General features: G+C 46.9%; 1 protein-coding gene across 1 annotated transcript in view; it reads right to left on the reverse strand.

Annotated features, from left to right (window-relative positions):
- LOC143793533 (uncharacterized) overlaps positions 1-20,017 on the reverse strand; it is a 40,500-nt gene that overhangs the window by 13,307 nt on the left and 7,176 nt on the right. The window contains exons 6-10 of the mRNA XM_077280583.1: positions 9,232-9,349; positions 1,826-1,923; positions 1,670-1,748; positions 1,471-1,568; positions 1,232-1,349 (exon numbers count right to left, since the gene is read on the reverse strand). Coding sequence (XP_077136698.1) covers positions 1,232-1,349; positions 1,471-1,568; positions 1,670-1,748; positions 1,826-1,923; positions 9,232-9,349 — 511 coding nt within the window. The remainder of the gene's footprint in view (positions 1-1,231; positions 1,350-1,470; positions 1,569-1,669; positions 1,749-1,825; positions 1,924-9,231; positions 9,350-20,017) is intronic.

Consider the following 20,017-nt stretch of genomic DNA (forward strand, 5'->3'; position numbering starts at 1 on the left):
CAATAACTTACCAACACTAATGGCGATGCCGCAACCCCTATGCGCATTTCGGCAGCGTGCCTTCGTCCCCCTGCACTGTTGGCTGTTTTTAACTTGTTTGTTTTTTAAGTCAATAAAGTTTTCTATTGTTCTGATATACGCATTCAGTTATATGCTTATATGTATTTTGCGTTGCACACGTTTTTTTCCTTTTTTTGATTGGGATACAATTAACTAAACAACACATTAAAAAAATAAAGGGTAGATCCTTGTACTAGATATCTGTGTATCCTTCAGCAAGAATAAAATATTTGTTATGATATCACACACGGCCGTCATTATTACATACCGGTCATCATCGCTAGGGCTGGCGGAACGCACCAAATAAATATAAAGATAGCAATAAGGTGCATTCGCAGCCCGGGGTCCACCTTGCAGAGATGGAACCTGCAGCTAAGTAATGGCGTCACCTGGTGTGAATAGAAGCGAACTCTGTTACTCCACAGATTCGCAGTAGAAACGCTGTACCCTGTTAGCAGTCACAGGGTGCAGTAGGTGGACGGTGGTGGGATCCCTAGAATTCATCCTCACTACACTGGTGGTTGGACCCGCTCTGACCCTCGGTGGCTTTTGAGCCCGCGCCTGAGGATGCCCGAAGCAGATGCTGAGTCCAAGCGGGAATTCCCACCCTACGCTGACAGAAGTGTGAACGCAGCTGTGAAGCCACTATTAGGCGCTGACTTGTTTGCTCCACTCACCCTAATACCCAAACAACAACCAGAGGGAAGGGGATCATTTAGGAGCATTCACCTGAGTCAATCTCACAGCACACACATAGTCATGTATACTAGCGCATGGCCGAGCGGCCATGCAAATCTTTTATAGTCGCAGCCTTTCCGGACCTTCCTGGTGGTACAATCAGAGCCGCTACAGGACCGGAGCTTGTAACCTCCGGCCTCCAATGAGAGGTCGTCCCACGGGCATGCTCAGTAGACAAAAAGCAGGACTTAGTCCCTGGAGCGTTTGCTCGCCGCTGATTAATGTTGGCTACAATTGCTGGACCTGGAACGGCAGCAGTAATCAGACGCTCAGCATCCGCTTGAGGAAGACGCTGGGACCAACGTCTCTGCTGAGCAGGCTGGGGAAAGTGGGAGATCGCAGAGGACATGGTTCAAGATTCCCCCTGTGCAGCGGCGGGAACTCAACACCTAACAATCATCATCATCACCATGCGCCGGTTAATATCACACACCTGTGAAAACATCTCCCAGAATCTCCTCCTTCTCATCACTCACACACGGCTGATCCTCCCTCGTCATCGCTTCTTCTTCTGTCTCATCCTTCACTTTATTCTTAGTCGGATCTTCCTCCTGATATATCAGATGTAACAATTAGCACAATACAAGAAACCACCAAAATCAGTGACATCTATGACCTCGATCAGAAATGTCCCCCATATACAGATCGGGTACAGGGCTCAGCACCGTCTACCTGATGATCCTCCGGGATGTTGTGATTCCCCACCGGACAGTCCTGGGAATATAGAGGACGGGGACATCTCTCTGGTGGATTTATTTCCACAACTCCATCTGTAGGAAACACACAGTGATGGAATAGATTATGTCATGATGAGATGATGGGAGTAGTAGTAGGTGACCACAGAACAGACATGACAGTCTCCCCTCCTCACCCTGCTGATCGGCCCATATTGCGATCGCCTCTTGTGCTCCATGTATAACCTCAACCTTAACATCAATCAGATCTTCACCCTAAAAAGAAAAATGTAAGATGAGCTCAGGTCCCATCACTTAATGGTCAGATGTTGTGAGGCTTCGGTGTCATCTACCTGATGATCCTCCAGGATGTTGGGATTCTCCTCCGGACAGTCCTGGGGATACAGAGGACGGGGACATCTCTCTGGTGGATTTCTCCTCCTGGATCCATCTGTGGAGACACACAGACTGAATATATGACCTGCCGTGTATCTGTCTATATATGAGACACTGCTCTCAGAAGCGGGTTCTAGGTTTATGTATCAGGGACTAAATTACATTTTTGTGGTCCTCACCACCGGTACCGAGGTCCCAGCACATTGTGAACCCCAAGTATGAAGTGATAATCAGCGAGGCCAAAGCCTAATGCTCTCTGCTCTGCACTCGGAGGATGAGGACCCTGAGGAGGGGGGACAGAGAAGATCCTCGTCAGTCAGATGGAGGAGCCGCACTAAGAAACACAACTTCTCCAAGTTCCCTCTCCACCAGGGATGGAACCACAGAGGAGCTGGAGAAAGCTCCACATTTCAATCCAGTGGGTTCTTCTCTTCTAATTCACCATTAAGGAGATTGGGGGAAGGACGGTTACCATTTACCAGTGATTGTTTTTTGGGAGCTCATGAGATCACCATGAGGAAACGGCCTCCGTCCTGGACAGGATTCTCTGGGATCACTCTAAGGCTACGTTCACATTTGCGGTCCGCGCCGCAGCGTCGGGCGCCGCATGCGTCATGCGCCCCTATATTTAACATGGGGGCGCATGGACATGCGGTGCACTTGCGTTTTGCGCCGCATGCGTCACTGCGGCGCACGCCTCCGGGCGCAGAGGACGCATCAAGTTGCATTTTTGCTGCGTCCAAAATCAATAGAAAAAAGGACGCATGCGGCGCAAAACGCAGCGTTGTGCATGCGTTTTGCCGCGTTTTTGTTTGCGTTGTGCGTTGCGGCGCCGACGCTGCGGCGCACAACGCAAATGTAAACGTAGCCTAAGAGAAGAGAACCTGCCCGTCCTGCTATTAAAACACGAGTTACTGCATTTTTATTTTCCTTTCACCTCTTCACTACCGTTATAGTATAGGTACATCTTGGCGATCGTGCCAGCACAGGAGCTATACCCTTGCAATCGCCACTGGGAGCTCAGCTTATGGGATAGCAGAGAGTCGGCTATCAGTGTCAGGAGCGGTGCCCGCACTGCCCCTGGCTGTTCACCCTCCTAGATAACTCGATTAATATTGTTAGCAAAATTTAGGAGACTGGGAGAGGGAGGGAGCTCCCTCTTCCTTCCGATCGGCACTACCGTGACATCATTGCAAATCTCCGATGGTCATCATGGCAACCCAAGGTTGACATGACAACGTCAGGGTCTGCCAGTGACGGCACCAGGGGCATGGAATAAGAGGGTTTGATCAGCGTAGTATACCAGCAATCTGTGTAATAAAAGTGCCACGAGATTTAAACCCCTTCCCGACCTATAATGCATACGCTGCGTCATGAAAGTCGGTGTCAATCCGACCTGTGACGCCTATGTGGCGTCATGGAGGGATCGCGTCCCTGCAGATCGGGTGAAAGGGTTAACTCCAATTTCCCCCGATCTGCAGGGACAGGGGGAGTGGTACTTAAGCCCAGGGGGGGGGTGGCTTCACCCCCCCATGGCTATGATAGCTCTGATTGGCTGATGAAAGTGAACCAGCCAATCAGAGCGATTTGTAATATTTCACCTATGAAAACTGGTGAAATATTACAATCCAGCCATGGCCGATGCTGCAATACCATCGGCCATGGCTGGAAATCCCGATCTGCCCCCCGCCCCACCGATCTCCTCCCCAGTCCTCCGTCCTGTGCTCCGCTTCCCTCCGTCCGCCTGTCTGCTCCCCCTTGCTCCGATCCCCCCTCATACTTACTGAGCCTCCCGGCGTCCGTACGTCTTCTCCATGGGCACCACGATCTTCCAAAATGGCGGGCGCATGTGTAGTGCGCCCGCTGAATCTGCCGGCCGGCAGATTCATTCCAAGTACATTTTGATCACTGTGATAAAACCTATCACAGTGATCAAAATAAAAAAAATTGTAAATGAACCCCCCCCCTTTATCACCCCCATAAGTAGGGACAATAATAAAATAAAGAAAATATATTTACTTTTATTTTTCCACTAGGGTTAGGGTTAGGGCTAGGGTTAGAACTAGGGTTAGAATTAGGCTATGTGCACACGGTGCGGATTTGGCTGCGGATCCGTGGCGGATTGGCCGCTGCGGATTCGTAGCAGTTTTCCATCAGGTTTACAGTACCATGTAAACCTATGGAAAACCAAATCCGCAGTACCCATGGTGCTGAAAATACAGCGCGGAAACGCTGCATTGTATTTTCCACAGCATGTCAATTCTTTGTGTGGATTCCGCAGCATTTTACACCTGTTCCTCAATAGGAATCCGCAGGTGAAATCTGCACAAAAAACACTGGAAATCCGCGGTAAATCTGCAGGTAAAACGCAGTGCGGATTTTTCAAAAATGGTGCGGAAAAATCTCACACGAATCCACAACGTGGGCACATAGCCTTAGGGTTAGGGTTGGAATTAGGGCTAGGGTTGGAAATAGGGTTAAGATTAGGCTGTGGTTAGGGTTGGGGTTAGGGTTGGGATTAGGGTTGTGGTTAGGGGTGTGTTGGGGTTAGGGTTGTGGTTAGGGTTATGGCTAGAGTTGGGATTATTGTTAGGGGTGTGTTGGGGTTAGTGTTGGAGTTAAAATTGAGGGGTTTCCACTGTTTAGGCACATCAGGGGTCGCAACAAGGCGCCACCATTGATTCCAGCCAATCTTGCGTTCAAAAAGTCAAATGGTGCTCCCTCCCTTCCGAGCCCTGACATGCGCCCAAACAGTGGTTTACCCCCACATATGGGGTACCAGCATACGCAGGACAAACTCGGCAACAACTACTGGGGTCCAATTTCTCCTATTACCCTTGTGAAAATAAAAAATTGGTTGATAAAACATAATTTTTGAGGAAAGAACAATTATTTTTTATTTTCACGGCTCTGCGTTATAAACTTCTGTGAAGCACTTGGGGGTACAAAGTGCTCACCACATATCTAGATATGTTCCTTGGGGGGTCCAGTTTCCAAAATGGGGTCACTTGTGGGGGGTTTCTACTGTTCAGGCACATCAGGGGCTCTGCAAATGCAACGTGACGCCCGCAGACCATTCCATCAAAGCCTGCATTTCAAAACGTCACTACTTCCCTTCCGAGCCCTGACTTGTGCCCAAACAGTGGTTTACCCCCACATATGGGGTAACATCGTACTCATGACAAACTGGACAACAACATTTGGGGTCCAATTTCTCCTATTACCCTTGGGAAAATAAAAAATTCTGGGCTAAAAATCATTTTTGAGGAAAGAAAAATTATTTTTTATTTTCACGGCTCTGCGGTATAAACTTCTGTGAAGCACTTGGGGGTTCAAAGTGCTCACCACACATCTAGAATAGTTCCTTGGGAGGTCTAGTTTCCAAAATGTGGAAACTTGTGGGGGAGCTCCAATGTTTAGGCACACAGGGGCTCTCCAAACGCGACATGGTGTCCGCTAACGATTGGAGCTAATTTTCCATTCAAAAAGTCAAATGGCGCTCCTTCCCTTCCGAGCCTTACCATGTGCCCAAACAGTGGTTTACCCCCACATGTGAGGTATCGGTGTGCTCAGGAGAAATTGCCCAACAAATTTTAGGATCCATTTTATCCTGTTGCCCATGTGAAAATGAAAAAATTGAGGCTAAAATAATTTTTTGTGAAAAAAAAAGTACTTTTTCATTTTTACGGATCAATTTGTGAAGCACCTGGGGGTTTAAAGTGCTCACTATGCTTCTAGATAAGTTCCTTTGGGGGTCTAGTTTCCAAAATGGGGTCACTTGTGGGGGGAGCTCCAATGTTTAGGCACACGGGGGCTCTCCAAACACGACATGGTGTCCGCTAAAGATTGGAGCCAATTTTTCATTGAAAAAGTCAAATGGCGCTCCTTCCCTTCCGAGCCCTGCCGTGCGCCCAAACAGTGGTTTACCCCCACATATGAGGTATCAGCGTACTCAGGACAAATTGGACAACAACGTCCGTGGTCCAGTTTCTCCTTTTACCCTTGGGAAAATTAAAAAATTGTTGCTAAAAGATTATTTTTGTGACTAAAAAGTTAAATGTTCATTTTTTCCTTCCATGTTGCTTCTGCTGCTGTGAAACACCTGAAGGGTTAATAAACTTCTTGAATGTGGTTTTGAGCACCTTGAGGGGTGCAGTTTTTAGAATGGTGTCACTTTTGGGTATTTTCAGCCATATAGAACCCTCAAAATGACTTCAAATGTGAGGTGGTCCCTAAAAACAATGATTTTGTAAATTTTGTTGTAAAAATGAGAAATCACTGGTCAAATTTTAACCCTTATAACTTCCTAGCAAAAAAAAAAAATTTGTTTCCAAAATTGTGCTGATGTAAAGTAGACATGTGGGAAACGTTATTTATTAACTATTTTGTGTCACATAACTCTCTGGTTTAACAGAATAAAAATTCAAAATGTGAAAATTGCAAAATTTTCAAAATTTTCGCCAAATTTCCGTTTTTTTCACAAATAAACTCACAAATTATCGACCTAAATTTACCACTAACATGAAGCCCAATATGTCACGAAAAAACAATCTCAGAACCGCAAGGATCCGGTGAAGCGTTCCTGAGTTATTACCTCAAAGGGACACTGGTCAGAATTGCAAAAAACGGCCAGGTCATTAAGGCCAAAATAGGCTGGGTCATGAAGGGGTTAAGCAGGGAGGGAGAAGTGACTGCAGCCTGCAAGCCTTAGATTGGAGTCAACTCCATGTAAAATAAAAATAAAGATGCCGTCATACAATGGGAGAAAGACCCAAATGTAACTCCTGTGTGAATAAATGGACAAAGGACTTGTGGTGTTCTGTCCCCAGGATGGGTTGGAGAACTTTCCCCCACATGGTTCATGAATATTCATTGGCAAAGGTCTCCAAGGAGATAAAAGAAATGTTTTGAACCTCCAGTTTTGATCTATTTGAAGCCTTGTGGGCTGCCTGATGCTCTGAGCCGGCACAGGAGGAACTGGCGCCCACCTTAGCTGGAGTCCGGTGCCTGAAGGTCCTTGTTGTGCTAGTTGTATCCCGTGCCCCTGAACCTGGGACTCCTTGTTGTTGGCCTCAGAAGTCCCACTCCTTCTAAATGAAAGGTTTTCTGAGACCCTATTCTACGTATATTCCAGGGGGTGTTGCATTCCCTCCTTCTCATTTTTGATAGGTCTTGCACTTACTGCATAGGCTTCAGCAGTCTACGAGTCCCAGAAATTCAGAAATCTCATGCACACGATTCATTTTTTTTCTTGACAAATGGAAAACTGCTGCATTTTTTTAAACAAGTAGGATGTCAAGTCTTTCAGTGATTTTACAGTGTTTTTTCACCATTGAAAAAGCGCAAAAATTCAGTAAAAACAGTGTGAACATAGCCTGAGGGGTGGAGGAGGGTTTTTACTCTACTATTAATTTTGCCATATACAGTTATATGAACAAGTTTGGGCACCCCTATTAATCTTAATGTTTTATAAAAATTGTTTTTTTTTTTGCAACAGCTATTTCAGTTTCATATATCTAATAACTGTTGGACACAGTAATGTTTCTGCCTTGAAATGAGGTTTATTGTACGAACAGAAAATGTGCAATCTGCATTCAAACAAAATTTGACAGGTGCATAAGTATGGGCACCCTTATCATTTTCTTGTTTTAAATACTCCTACCTACTTCTTACTGACTTACTAAAACACTTTTTTGGTTTTGTAACCTCATTGAGCTTTCAACTTCATAGCTAGTTGTATGCAATCATGAGAAAAGCTACTTAAATTGGCCACTTGCAAGTTGTTCTCCTGTTTGAATCTCCTCTGAAGAGTGGCATCATGGGCTCCTCAAAACAACTGTCAAATGATCTGAAAACAAAGATTATTCAACATAGTTGTTCAGGGGAAGGATACAAAAAGCTGTCTAAGAGATTTAACCTGTCAATTTCCACTATGAGGAACATAGCAAGGAAATGGAAGAACACAGGTACAGTTCTTGTTAAGGCCAGAAGTGGCAGGCCAAGAAAAACATCAGAAAGGCAGAGAAGAAGAATGGTGAGATCAGTCATGGACAATCCTCAGACCATCTCCAGAGAGCTGCAGCATCAACTTGCTGCAGATGGTGTCACTGTGCATCGGTCAACTATACAACGCATTTCTTTTTGCCGCCATGCATAACGCCTTTTTGTATGACCAAACAACTCAATCTTGGTTTCATCAGTCCACAGGACCTTCTTCCAAAAAGAAATTGGCTTCTCCAAATGTGCTTTTGCATACCTCAGCCGACTCTGTTTGTGGCGTGCTTGCAGAAACGGCTTCTTTCGCATCACTCCCCCATACAGCTTCTCCTTGTGCAAAGTGCGTTGTAAAGTTGACCGATGAACAGTGACACCATCTGCAGCAAGTTGATGCTGCAGCTCTCTGGAGGTGGTCTGAGGATTCTCCTTGACTGATCTCACCATTCTTCTTCTCTGCCTTTCTGATGTTTTTCTTGGCCTGCCACTTCTGGCCTTAACAAGAACTGTACCTGTGTTCTTCCATTTCCTTACTATGTTCCTCACAGTGGAAACCGACAGGTTAAACCTCTGAGACAGCTTTTTGTATCCTTCCCCTGAACAACTATGTTGAATAATCTTTGTTTTCAGATCATTTGACAGTTGTTTTGAGGAGCCCATGATGCCACTCTTCAGAGGAGATTCAAACAGGAGAACAACTTGCAAGTGGCCACTTTAAGTAGCTTTTCTCATGATTGCATACACCTGGCTACGAAGTTCAAAGCTCAATGAGGTTACAGAACCAAAAAAAGTGCTTTAGTAAGTCAGTAAAAAGTAGGCAGGAGTATTTAAAACAAGAAAATGATAAGGGTGCCCATACTTATGCACCTGTCAAATTTAGTTTGAATGCAGATTGCACATTTTCTGTTAGTACAATAAACCTTATTTCAAGGCAGAAACATTACTGTGTCCAACAGTTATTAGATATATGAAACTGAAATAGCTGTTGCAAAATAAACCATTTTTATAAAACATTAAGCTTAAGATTAATAGGGGTGCCCAAACTTTTTCATATAACTGTAAACAAGTCATACAGGAAAGGATGTTTCCTGACCTTTTATTCCTGTAAAATCCATTTTATCTGCGGTTTTGTATGTTTTATTGTCAGTCCATAAAAGTGACGCAATACTCTGACAACATTGCTTGCAGTAGTGACCTGGGAGTCAGAGATGTGTCCAGGCGTCTTCCCCATGTTGTTCCCATGTCACTTGAGCTCCGTTTCCATCCATGTCAAAGATTTTACTACAATATCACATGCCGGTCATCATCACACACACGCCGGTCATTATTACACAGCGGTCATCATCACCCGCCGGTCATTATTACATACCTGTGGAAACATCTCCCGGAATCTCCTCCTTCCCGTCACTCACACACGGCTGATCCCCCCTCGTCATCGCTTCTTCTTCTGTCTCCTCCTTCACTTTATTCTTAGTCGGATCTTCCTCCTGATATATCAGATGTAACAATCAGCACAACACATTTAGTAGCATCTTAAGGGGTGTATGTGTGTGGGGTCAGGTACACGCATCCCTGCAGCAAAGCATCAGGGCAGCTAAGCATCGAGACGCAGCAGTTATTTCAACGGCCGAGAATTAACATCCATCTCCTCTCTTCACACAGGTACAATCTCTGCTTCCTGTCATCTGCTGCCTATCATCCTGTAACAATTCCTTTAATGGTACAATCTCTGCTTCCTGTCATCTGCTGCCTATCATCCTGTAACAATTCCTTTAATGGTGCAATCTCTGCTTCCTGTCATCTGCTGCCTATCATCCTGTAACAATTCCTTTAATGGTACAATCTCTGCTTCCTGTCATCTGCTGCCTATCATCCTGCAACAATTCCTTTAATGGTGCAATCTCTGCTTCCTGTCATCTGCTGCCCATCATCCTGTAACAATTCCTTTAATGGTACAATCTCTGCTTCCTGTCATCTGCTGCCTATCATCCTGTAACAATTCCTTTAATGGTGCAATCTCTGCTTCCTGTCATCTGCTGCCTATCATCCTGCAACAATTCCTTTAATGGTACAATCTCTGCTTCCTGTCATCTGCTGCCTATCATCCTGTAACAATTCCTTTAATGGTGCAATCTCTGCTTCCTGTCATCTGCTGCCTATCATCCTGCAACAATTCCTTTAATGGTACAATCTCTGCTTCCTGTCATCTGCTGCCTATCATCCTGTAACAATTCCTTTAATGGTGCAATCTCTGCTTTCTGTCATCTGCTGCCTATCATCCTGCAACAATTCCTTTAATGGTACAATCTCTGCTTCCTGTCATCTGCTGCCTATCATCCTGTAACAATTCCTTTAATTGTACAATCTCTGCTTCCTGTCATCTGGTGCCTATCATCCTGCAACAATTCCTTTAATGGTACAATCTCTGCTTCCTGTCATCTGCTGCCTATCATCCTGTAACCATTCCTTTAATGGTACAATCTCTGCTTCCTGTCATCTGCTGCCTATCATCCTGTAACCATTCCTTTAATGGTACAATCTCTGCTTCCTGTCATCTGCTGCCTATCATCCTGTAACCATTCCTTTAATGGTACAATCTCTGCTTCCTGTCATCTGCTGCCTATCATCCTGTAACCATTCCTTTAATGGTACAATCTCTGCTTCCTGTCATCTGCTGCCTATCATCCTGTAACAATTCCTTTAATGGTACAATCTCTGCTTCCTGTCATCTGCTGCCTATCATCCTGTAACAATTCCTTTAATGGTACAATCTCTGCTTCCTGTCATCTGCTGCCTATCATCCTGTAACAATCCCTTTAATGGTACAATCTCTGCTTCCTGTCATCTGCTGCCTATCACCCTGTAACATTCCCTTTAATGGTACAATCTCTGCTTCCTGTCATCTGCTGCCTATCATCCTGTAACAATTCCTTTAATGGTATATAACAGTGCCTGCTGAATGTTTGCTAAATTCATTTGTTGCATTGAATTAAATACTTACTGCTGTAGTGTACATCTATGCTGGGGTCACAGGAAATATTATCTTGTGCAAGGTGTTACCGCATATGGTTGCAGTAAGGGCCAGTGCCTTTCTTGTAACCACCCCTGGGGTGTTGGCCAATTGCTAATTTATCCCAAATAAGGTCCCACAATCCCTCTCACCTGATCCTTTGCTCAGTCCTATAAATTTAGTAGCATCTTAAGGGGTGCACGCGTGTGGGGTCAGGTACACGCATCCCTGCAGCAGAGCATCACTGCAGCTAAGCATCGAGACGCCGCAGTTATTTCAACGGCAGGAGTCAGGACCCCACTCTATGTATCTGTCTTTGGGTATGACTGCTGAGTAAGCACCTCTTTTTACTCTGATCTAGCTTTGCTATTAACCCATCTTAAGGCCCCGTCTCACATAGCGATTTACCAACGATCACGACCAGCGATACGACCTGGCCGTGATCGTTGGTAAGTCGCTGTGTGGTCGCTGGGGAGCTGTCACACAGACAGCTCTCTCCAGTGACCAACGATCAGGGGAACGACTTTGGCACCGTTGAAACTGTCTTCAACGATGCCGAAGTCCCCCTGCAGCACCCGGGTAACCAGGGTAAACATCGGGTTACTAAGCGCAGGGCCGCGCTTAGTAACCCGATGTTTACCCTGGTTACCAAAAAACAAACAAACAAACAGTACATACTCGCCTTTCGGTGTCCGTCAGGTCCCTTGCCGTCTACTTCCTGCTCTGACTGAGTGCCGCCGTACAGTGAGAGCAGAGCGCAGCGGTGACGTCACTGCTGCACTCTGCTCTCACTGTACGGCGGCACTCAGTCAGAGCAGGAAGCAGACGGCAAGGGACCTGACGGACATCAGATGGTGAGTATGTACTGTTTTTTTTTTTTTACATTTACGCTGGTAACCAGGGTAAACATCGGGTTGCTAAGCGCAGGGCCGCGCTTAGTAACCCGATGTTTACCCTGGTTACCAGCGTAAAAGTAAAAAAAACAAACAGTACATACTCACCTGCGCGTCCCCCAGCGTCTGCTTCCTGACACGGACTGAGCTCCGGCCCTAACTGCACAGCGGTGACGTCACCGCTGTGCTTTCACTTTCACTTTAGGGCCGGAGCTCAGTCAGTGTCAGGAAGCAGACGCTGGGGGACGCGCAGGTGAGCATGTACTGTTTGTTTTTTTTACTTTTACGCTGGTAACCAGGGTAAACATCGGGTTACTAAGCGTGGCCCTGCGCTTAGCAACCCGATGGTTACCAGTGTAAAATATCGCTGGTATCGTTGCTTTTGCTTTCAAACACAACGATACACGGCGATCGGACGACCAAATAAAGTTCTGGACTTTATTCAGCGACCAGCGACATCACAGCAGGATCCTGATCGCTGCTGCGTGTCAAACTAAACGATATCGCTAGCGAGGACGCTGCAACGTCACGGATCGCTAGCGATATCGTTTCGTGTGAAGGTACCTTTACTCCTTCACCATGTTTACCTATGTCCTTACAGTGTTTGCTCCACTAATCCTCTCTCTCCTTTGCTATCCACAAACCCCAGCCCTTCTAACCAAATAATCATCTCCTCTTCCTTCTTTCCTCCCCACCTGTCCTCCTCTGCTGACCTGCGCCTCAACCTCAAATCTATAGTTAGAGTTTCAGGTGCACTACTATCTCACAACAATATATAGTTCTAATATAACTGGGGCAGGGTGCTACCAAATGCATGAAATGTGCAATATCAAGCCAGAGAAGAAAGCCCATGCATAAATAAGTGCACACCTGCTACAAAGTCATGGAAATATATATATATGTAACTTTTATTAATGTGAACACCAAACAATACAAAAACTAAAACCAATTAAAAACAACAACCACCATATACCCTTGCCCACATGAGGATGTACAATACAAAAGAGATATATAATATATATATATATATATATATATCTGTAATGAACAGGAAGATAATCCAAGTTAGTTAGCAATCAACAATTTCATATTATATGTCCCCAGAAAATAAGTAGGTAAGTATACCATATTATGCCGATGACAAGATCCCTGGTCCTGTCTCAGCAAGCTGAATAAGGGCGTCCCCAAACTTGCTCAGAAATGGTCACAATCCATATGGATAAGGGGAAATGTGTAGTTAGATGAAGTCCCTGCTGGAGTCAGAAATAAATATATGGTGAGGCCAAGAAGATTACCGCTCCAGATCAGGGCTGAGAGGGAGTGGGAAAGAAGAAAGGGTGTGGGTGGCCTCACCTTGCATACCAGCAGGTTTATTTCATGGTGGGCGGTTGTGCCTCATGTGCTGTTTTACCTAGGACATGCTGGTGTGCACACCATGCATTAAGTCCACTCATTATCCTTAGGGGCTGTTTATTTGTACTATTTCAGGCTCCATAGGTGTGGCTATTTTGGGGTACAGCCATATATTTATTTCTGACTCCAGCAGGGACTTCATCTAACTACACATTTCCCCTTATCCATATGGATTGTGACCATTTCTGAGCAAGTTTGGGGACGCCCTTATTCAGCTCGCTGAGACAGGACCAGGGATCTTGTCATCGGCATAATATGGTATACTTACCTTGTTATTTTCTGGGGACATATAATATGAAATCATTGATTGCTAACTAACTTGGATTATCTTCCTGTTCATTACAGTTTCATACTATAATATATATATATATATATATATATATATATATATATATATATATATATATATATATATATATATATATATATATATATATATATATATATATATATATATATATATATATATAGCTTTTGTATTGTACATCCTCATGTGGGCAAGGGTATATGGTGGTTGTTGTTTTTAATTGGTTTTAGATTTTGTGCTGTTTGGTGTTCACATTAATAAAAGTTACATATACCGTATTTTCCGGCGTATAAGACGACTTTTTAACCCCCGAAAATCTTCTTAAAAGTCGGGGGTCGTCTTATACGCCGGGAATCGTCTTGTACGCCGGCGTATATGGTGGGTGGGGAGGGGGAGTGATCCTGATGACGAGGGGGCGTCTCACAGGAAAGTGAGTAATCCCCATTACCTTATCCTAGCGGTGCAGCGTGGGGGTGTCAGTGCTGGGAGCGGCGGCGGCTGCTGTGTTCTGGTGCGGCGGCTCCTCTTCTGTGTGGGGCCTCTGTGCTGTGGGGTGGCGGCGGCAGCGGCGTATCTTTATCCAGTTGGGGCTCCTCCGGCATCTCCTTAGCCCTGGAGGCCCCGCCGCAACTCCATCGGTGCAATGTGGTGGCCTCCGGGAAAATGGCCGCTGCTCAGATTCAGATCTCGTGTCCCGAGATTTCGGGACGAGATCTGAATCTGAGCAGCGGCCATTTTCCCGGAGGCCACCGCATCGCACCTATTGAGCTGCCTCCGGGAAAATGGCCGCTGCATTGCACCGATGGAGTTGCGGCGGGGCCTCCAGGGCTAAGGAGATGCCGGAGGAGCCCCAACTGGATAAAGATATGCCGCCGCCACCGCCACCCCACAGCACAGAGGCCCCACACAGAAGAGGAGCCGCCGCACCAGAGCACAGCAGCCGCCGCACCAGAGCACAGCAGCCGCCGCCGCCGCCACTCCCAGCACTGAGACCCCCACGCTGCACCGCTACGATAAGGTAATGGGGGATACTCACTTTCCTGTGAGACGCCCCCTCGTCATCAGGATCACTCCCCCCCCCCCCCCCCAAAAGGCACATATTCACCGGCCCTATAAGACGACATAGGGTGTATAAGAAGACCCCCGACTTTTAAGAAGATTTTATATTTTAACCGGTAAAGTTGGGGGGTCGTCTTATACGCCCAGTCGTCTTATACGCCGGAAAATACGGTATATATTTTTCCATGACTTTGTAGCAGGTGTGCACTTATTTATGCATGGGCTTTCTTCTCTGGCTCAACCTCAAATCTGTCCTAATAAAACAAGCCGCCCACTCTCCTTCTCCCACCTGCTCTCCCTTTCTCTGCTTTTCCTCACTGCTGGCGACGTATCTCCCAACCCTGGACCCCCACAGCTTATACCTCCCATAACTACCCCCTCCTACCGCTCTCTATCTAATATGAACTACCGCAATCTTTCCAACATAAAACCCGTACCCCTGATGCCCACCCCCCTGCTCCCTCTCTCTGGAGCACTCTGGAATGCCCGCTCAATATGCAATAAGCTTCATGTGATTGATAACCTTATTCTATCTCACAAGCTTGCCTTCCTCGGCCTCACAGAAACATGGCTAACACCCTCTGACACTGCCTCCCCTGCTGCGCTGTCTTATGGCGGCCTCCACTTCACCCACACCCCTAGCCCGGGCAACAGACATGGTGGAGGAGTGGGTCTTCTCCTTTCTTCAAATTGCACCTTTAACATAATCCCACCTCTACCCTCCCTTATCCTCCCCTCTTTTGAAGTCCACTCTGTCCGCATGTACTCTCCCTCCAACCTCCAAGTGGCCGTCATATACCAACCTCCGGGCCCGGCCACTGCCTTTATTGACCAATTCTCCACCTGGCTTCTTCACTTTCTCTCTGCTGACATTCCAACCATCATCATGGGTGACTTCAACATCCCCGATGATACCCTTCAGTCAACAGCCTCCAAACTTCTGTACCTTACTTCATCTTTAGGACTTAGTGGTCCTCCTCAGCCTCCCACACAGACGGACATACATTAGACCTGGTCTTCACCTGTCTCTAACTTCACCACCTCCCCTCTCCCTCTATCCGACCTCCATCTGCTCACTTTCTCATCCCTGTCCTCCTCACCGGTCACCCATGTCCAGCAACATGCGCACCCCCGCAGAAACCTTGCACACCTAGACACCCACGCACTCTCTGACTCTATCCTACCACTGGCATCCATATCCTCACTCCACGACACAGACACTGCCGCTACTTTCTACAATGCCACTCTCGCATCAGCTATTGACACAGTTTCCCCTCTCATTCATGGCAGAGTGCGATGTATCAATAGACAACCCTGGCACAATAACACCACTAAAAAGCTCCGGCAAGTGTCCAGGGTTGCAGAGCGGCATTTGAAGAAAACAAGTTCGCAAGATGACTTCACTGCATTCAAACAAGCAACATTCGCTTTTAAATCAGCTCTCACCTCTGCTAAACAGGCCTACTTCACATCCCTCCTATCTTCCTTATCCTACAACCCCAAACAGTTATTTAAAACCTTTAACTCCCTCCTCCACTGCCCCTTCCAACCTCCCTCATCTCTGCTGAGGACTTTGCCACACACTTTAAAAATAAGATCGACCAAACAAGGCAAGTCTTCATTGTTCAACCACCACAACCCCTTTGTATACAAGACCAATGCCCAAACCCCATAACCGCCCTATCCAACATCACTGAAGGGGGGCTTAATTGTCTCCTCTCCAAATCGCGCCTCACCACCTGTGCGCTTGACCCCATCCTATCCCACCTCCTCCCCAACATCACCACCACACTTATCCCATCCCTAACCCACCTCTTCAACCTATCACTAACTTCTGGCACCTTCCCCTCTGCTTTCAAACATGCCACAATCACGCCTATCCTTAAAAAGCCAACCCTCGATCCAACTGCTATGTCCAGCTATCGCCCAATATCGCTGCTCCTGGAGCAGCACCTCCACGCTGAACTCTCCTCCCACTTCTCATCTAACTTGTTGTTCGACAATCTACAATCTGGTTTCCGCCCCCGTAACTCAACTGAGACAGCCCTGACCAAAATCACTAACGACCTACTTCAAGCCAAAGCTAACGGACAATACTCTGTACTACTCCTTCTAGACCTGTCCTCTGCTTTCGACACAGTTGACCACTGCTTCCTACTCCAGATCCTCTCCTCCTTTGGCATCAAAGACATCGCCCTATCCTAGATCTCCTCTTACCTTTCCAACCGCACATTCAGCGTCTCCCACCCCCACCCTTTCTCTGTTTGAGTCCCCCAAGGCTCTGTTCAAGGACCCTTACTCTTCTCAATCTATACGCTTGGCTTGGGACAACTCAAAAAGTCCCATGGATTCCAGTACCACCTTTATGCTGATGACACTCAGATCCACCTTTCTGGCCCAGACGTCACCTCCCTGCTGTCCAAAATCCCAGAGTGTCTATCAGCCATATCCTCTTCCTTCTCTCGATTCCTCAAACTCAATGTGGACAAATCTGAACTCCATTAATCTTTCCTCCATCTCACAGATCTTCCTTACCTGACCTATCTATAGCAATTAACGACATCACGCATTCCCCCGTACCGGAAGTCCGCTGCCTCGGAGTAACCCTTGACTCTGCCCTGTCCTTCAAACCGCACATCCAAGCTCTTTCCACCTCCTGTCGCCTCCAGCTCAAAAATATCTCCAGAATCCGTCCTTTCCTCAACCTTCAATCTACTAAAATGCTTGTGCATGCCCTCATCATCTCCCGCCTTGACTACTGCAACATCCTTTTCTGTGGCCTCCTTGCTAACACCCTTGCACCTCTCCAGTCCATCCTTAACTCTGCTGCCTGACTTAATTCATCTCTCTCCTCGCTACTCCTCCGCTTCCCCCCTCTGCAAATCTCTTCACTGGCTCCCATTCCCTCAGTGTATCCAGTTCAAATTATTAATACTGACCTACAAGGCCATCCATAACCTGCATCTGTCACAGGGGAGACTAGGTGGGCGAGAGCTAATAACCAGGGCCCCTGCAATTTCCCTCAGACTAGTGAAATCCTGACTGACCCTCTACCTACAGTTTACACTCATGGTGTGCATGTCCAGGCCTCGAACCTCACCCTGCCTCCTGTTTAAACCCTAGGCTGAAAACCTCTGCCCACCACCCAGTGAATGCAATACACCAATACCCACAGTTAGCACAGACAAGGATAAAGGAAAATATACACCACGCCGCAGTCACTCAGGAATACACTATAAATGTGCAGGGCAAAATAAATACAAATATAGGAAGGAGTAAATAATACAAAAGGAAAATACACCACCAGCAACGATTCTCCAACAACCAGCTCTCCACTCCAGACCGAGATAACGCACAAGACAGAAGCTATAATCGGCGACGCCCAATGATAAGGAGAACTATTTAAAGGCAATGGGCATGGCCCAGCTTCCAATCCGAGGATCAGATAAATTAACCCCGGAGCAGCCAGACGAAAACTAGCCGACGCCAATGAGCAAACAGTGGTCAAACGGAATTACCGCTGTCTGTCAGACGACCTGGTCTGAACAGTGTCCGACATGACAGTACCCCGCCTTCTACGAGGGACCCCAGGGCCCTCACGGCTTATAGGACCCAGCTTGTCCAGATGGCGACGATGAAAAGACCTGACCATGAATGTCCGAGGCTGGTACCCAGGACCTCTCCTCAGGCCCATAACCACGCCAGTGTACCAAGTACTGTAAATTGCAGCGCACTGCACGAGAGTCAACCACCTTGGAGACTTCAAATTCCAGGTTACCATCCACCAAGACTGGAGGTGGCATAGGAGCCGCGTCCACAGAACCCACCACCTTCTTTAGAAGAGACCTGTGGAACACGTTGTGTATCTTATACACCGTAGGGAGCTCAAGTCGGTACGCTACTGGGTTAATGACGGCGGTGACCCTAAATGGACCAATAAACCGTGGACCCAATTTAAGGGATGGTATCTTGAGTCTTATGTTTTTTGTGGATAACCACACCCAGTCATCCACACTCAGATCCGGACCTGGCACACGCCTACTGTCAGCCACACGTTTGTACCTAGCACCCACACTCAACAGGCGCTGTTTAACTCTCCTCCAGACTGATGACAATTGTGTTCCTAACTGGTCCTCCTCCGGAACGCCGGAAGAGCCCCTCTGACTCAAAGTACAAAATTGAGGATGTAGCCTGTAAACACAAAAAAAACAGACTCCCCAGATGACTCCTGGCGGTGATTATTGATGGCAAACTCAGCCAAAGGAAGAAAGGTAGACCACTCCTCCTGGTTATCAGAGACAAAGCAGCTTAGGTACTGTTCCAAATTTTGGTTCATACGCTCAGTCTGACCATTTGACTGAAGATGAAACGCCAAAGAGTGAGACAACTTGATCCCCAGCCGTGAGCAAAAGGCTTTCCAAAATTTTGCCACAAACTGAGACCCCCTATCAGACACGATGTCAGACGGAACCCCATGAAGTCTGACCACCTCCTGCACAAATACCTGAGCCAGAGCCTTAGCGTTAGGCAACGAAGGCAAAGACACAAAGTGCGACATTTTTGAAAACCGATCAACAATCACCAAGATGACAGTGTTCCCAGCTGATGAGGGCAAATCAGTGATGAAATCCATGGAGATTTCCGTCCATGGCTTACTAGGTACCTCAAGAGGAAGTAGTGTGCCAACAGGACGGGAGCGGGGCGTCTTAGCCCTAGCGCACGTGGTACAAGCTGACACGTATGAGACCACGTCCTGTCGGATCTTGGGCCACCAAAACCGACGTGACACCAACTCCAAGGTACCTCTAACCCCTGGGTGGCCAGCCAGGACAGCATCATGATGCTCCGCCAAAACCTTTAAGCTGAGATGAAGCGGTACAAAAGATTTGTTGATGGGAAGCTCAGATGGTACCTCCTCCTGAGCCTCGGCAATATCAGCCTCAACCTCGGTAGTGAGAGCCGAAACCACAACACCCTTTTGGAGGATGGGTACTGGATCCTCCCTAGGTTCTCCCCCTGGAAAACACCTGGACAGAGCATCCGCCTTAATGTTTTTAGACCCTGGTCTGTAAGTGACAACAAAATTGAACCACGTGAAAAACAATGCCCAGCGAGCCTGCCTGGGAGACAGACGCTTGGCTGACTCCAAATACAGCAGATTCTTATGATCGGTAATAAGAGTTACCTGATGTACCGACCCCTACAAGAAGTGTCGCCATTCCGCAAAGGCCAACTTAAAGGGCCACTGTCACCCCCTCCAGCCGTTATAAACTAAAAGCCACCTTGTGCAGCAGTAATGCTGCAGTCTAACAAGGTGGCTCTTTTAGTTTTTGATTCCGTTATTCCCTCAATAAAGCGTTTTAAAATTTGCCCTAAAAACCTGTCTGTAGACCTGGAGGCGGTCCGAAGCCTCCTCTGTGAATCTCCCAACGGCCGTCACTCTTCTCTTCTGGGGATGTGGTCGCCGCCCCCT

This window comes from Ranitomeya variabilis, chromosome 1 (assembly GCF_051348905.1).
Source record: "Ranitomeya variabilis isolate aRanVar5 chromosome 1, aRanVar5.hap1, whole genome shotgun sequence".
NCBI lineage: Eukaryota > Metazoa > Chordata > Amphibia > Anura > Dendrobatidae > Ranitomeya > Ranitomeya variabilis.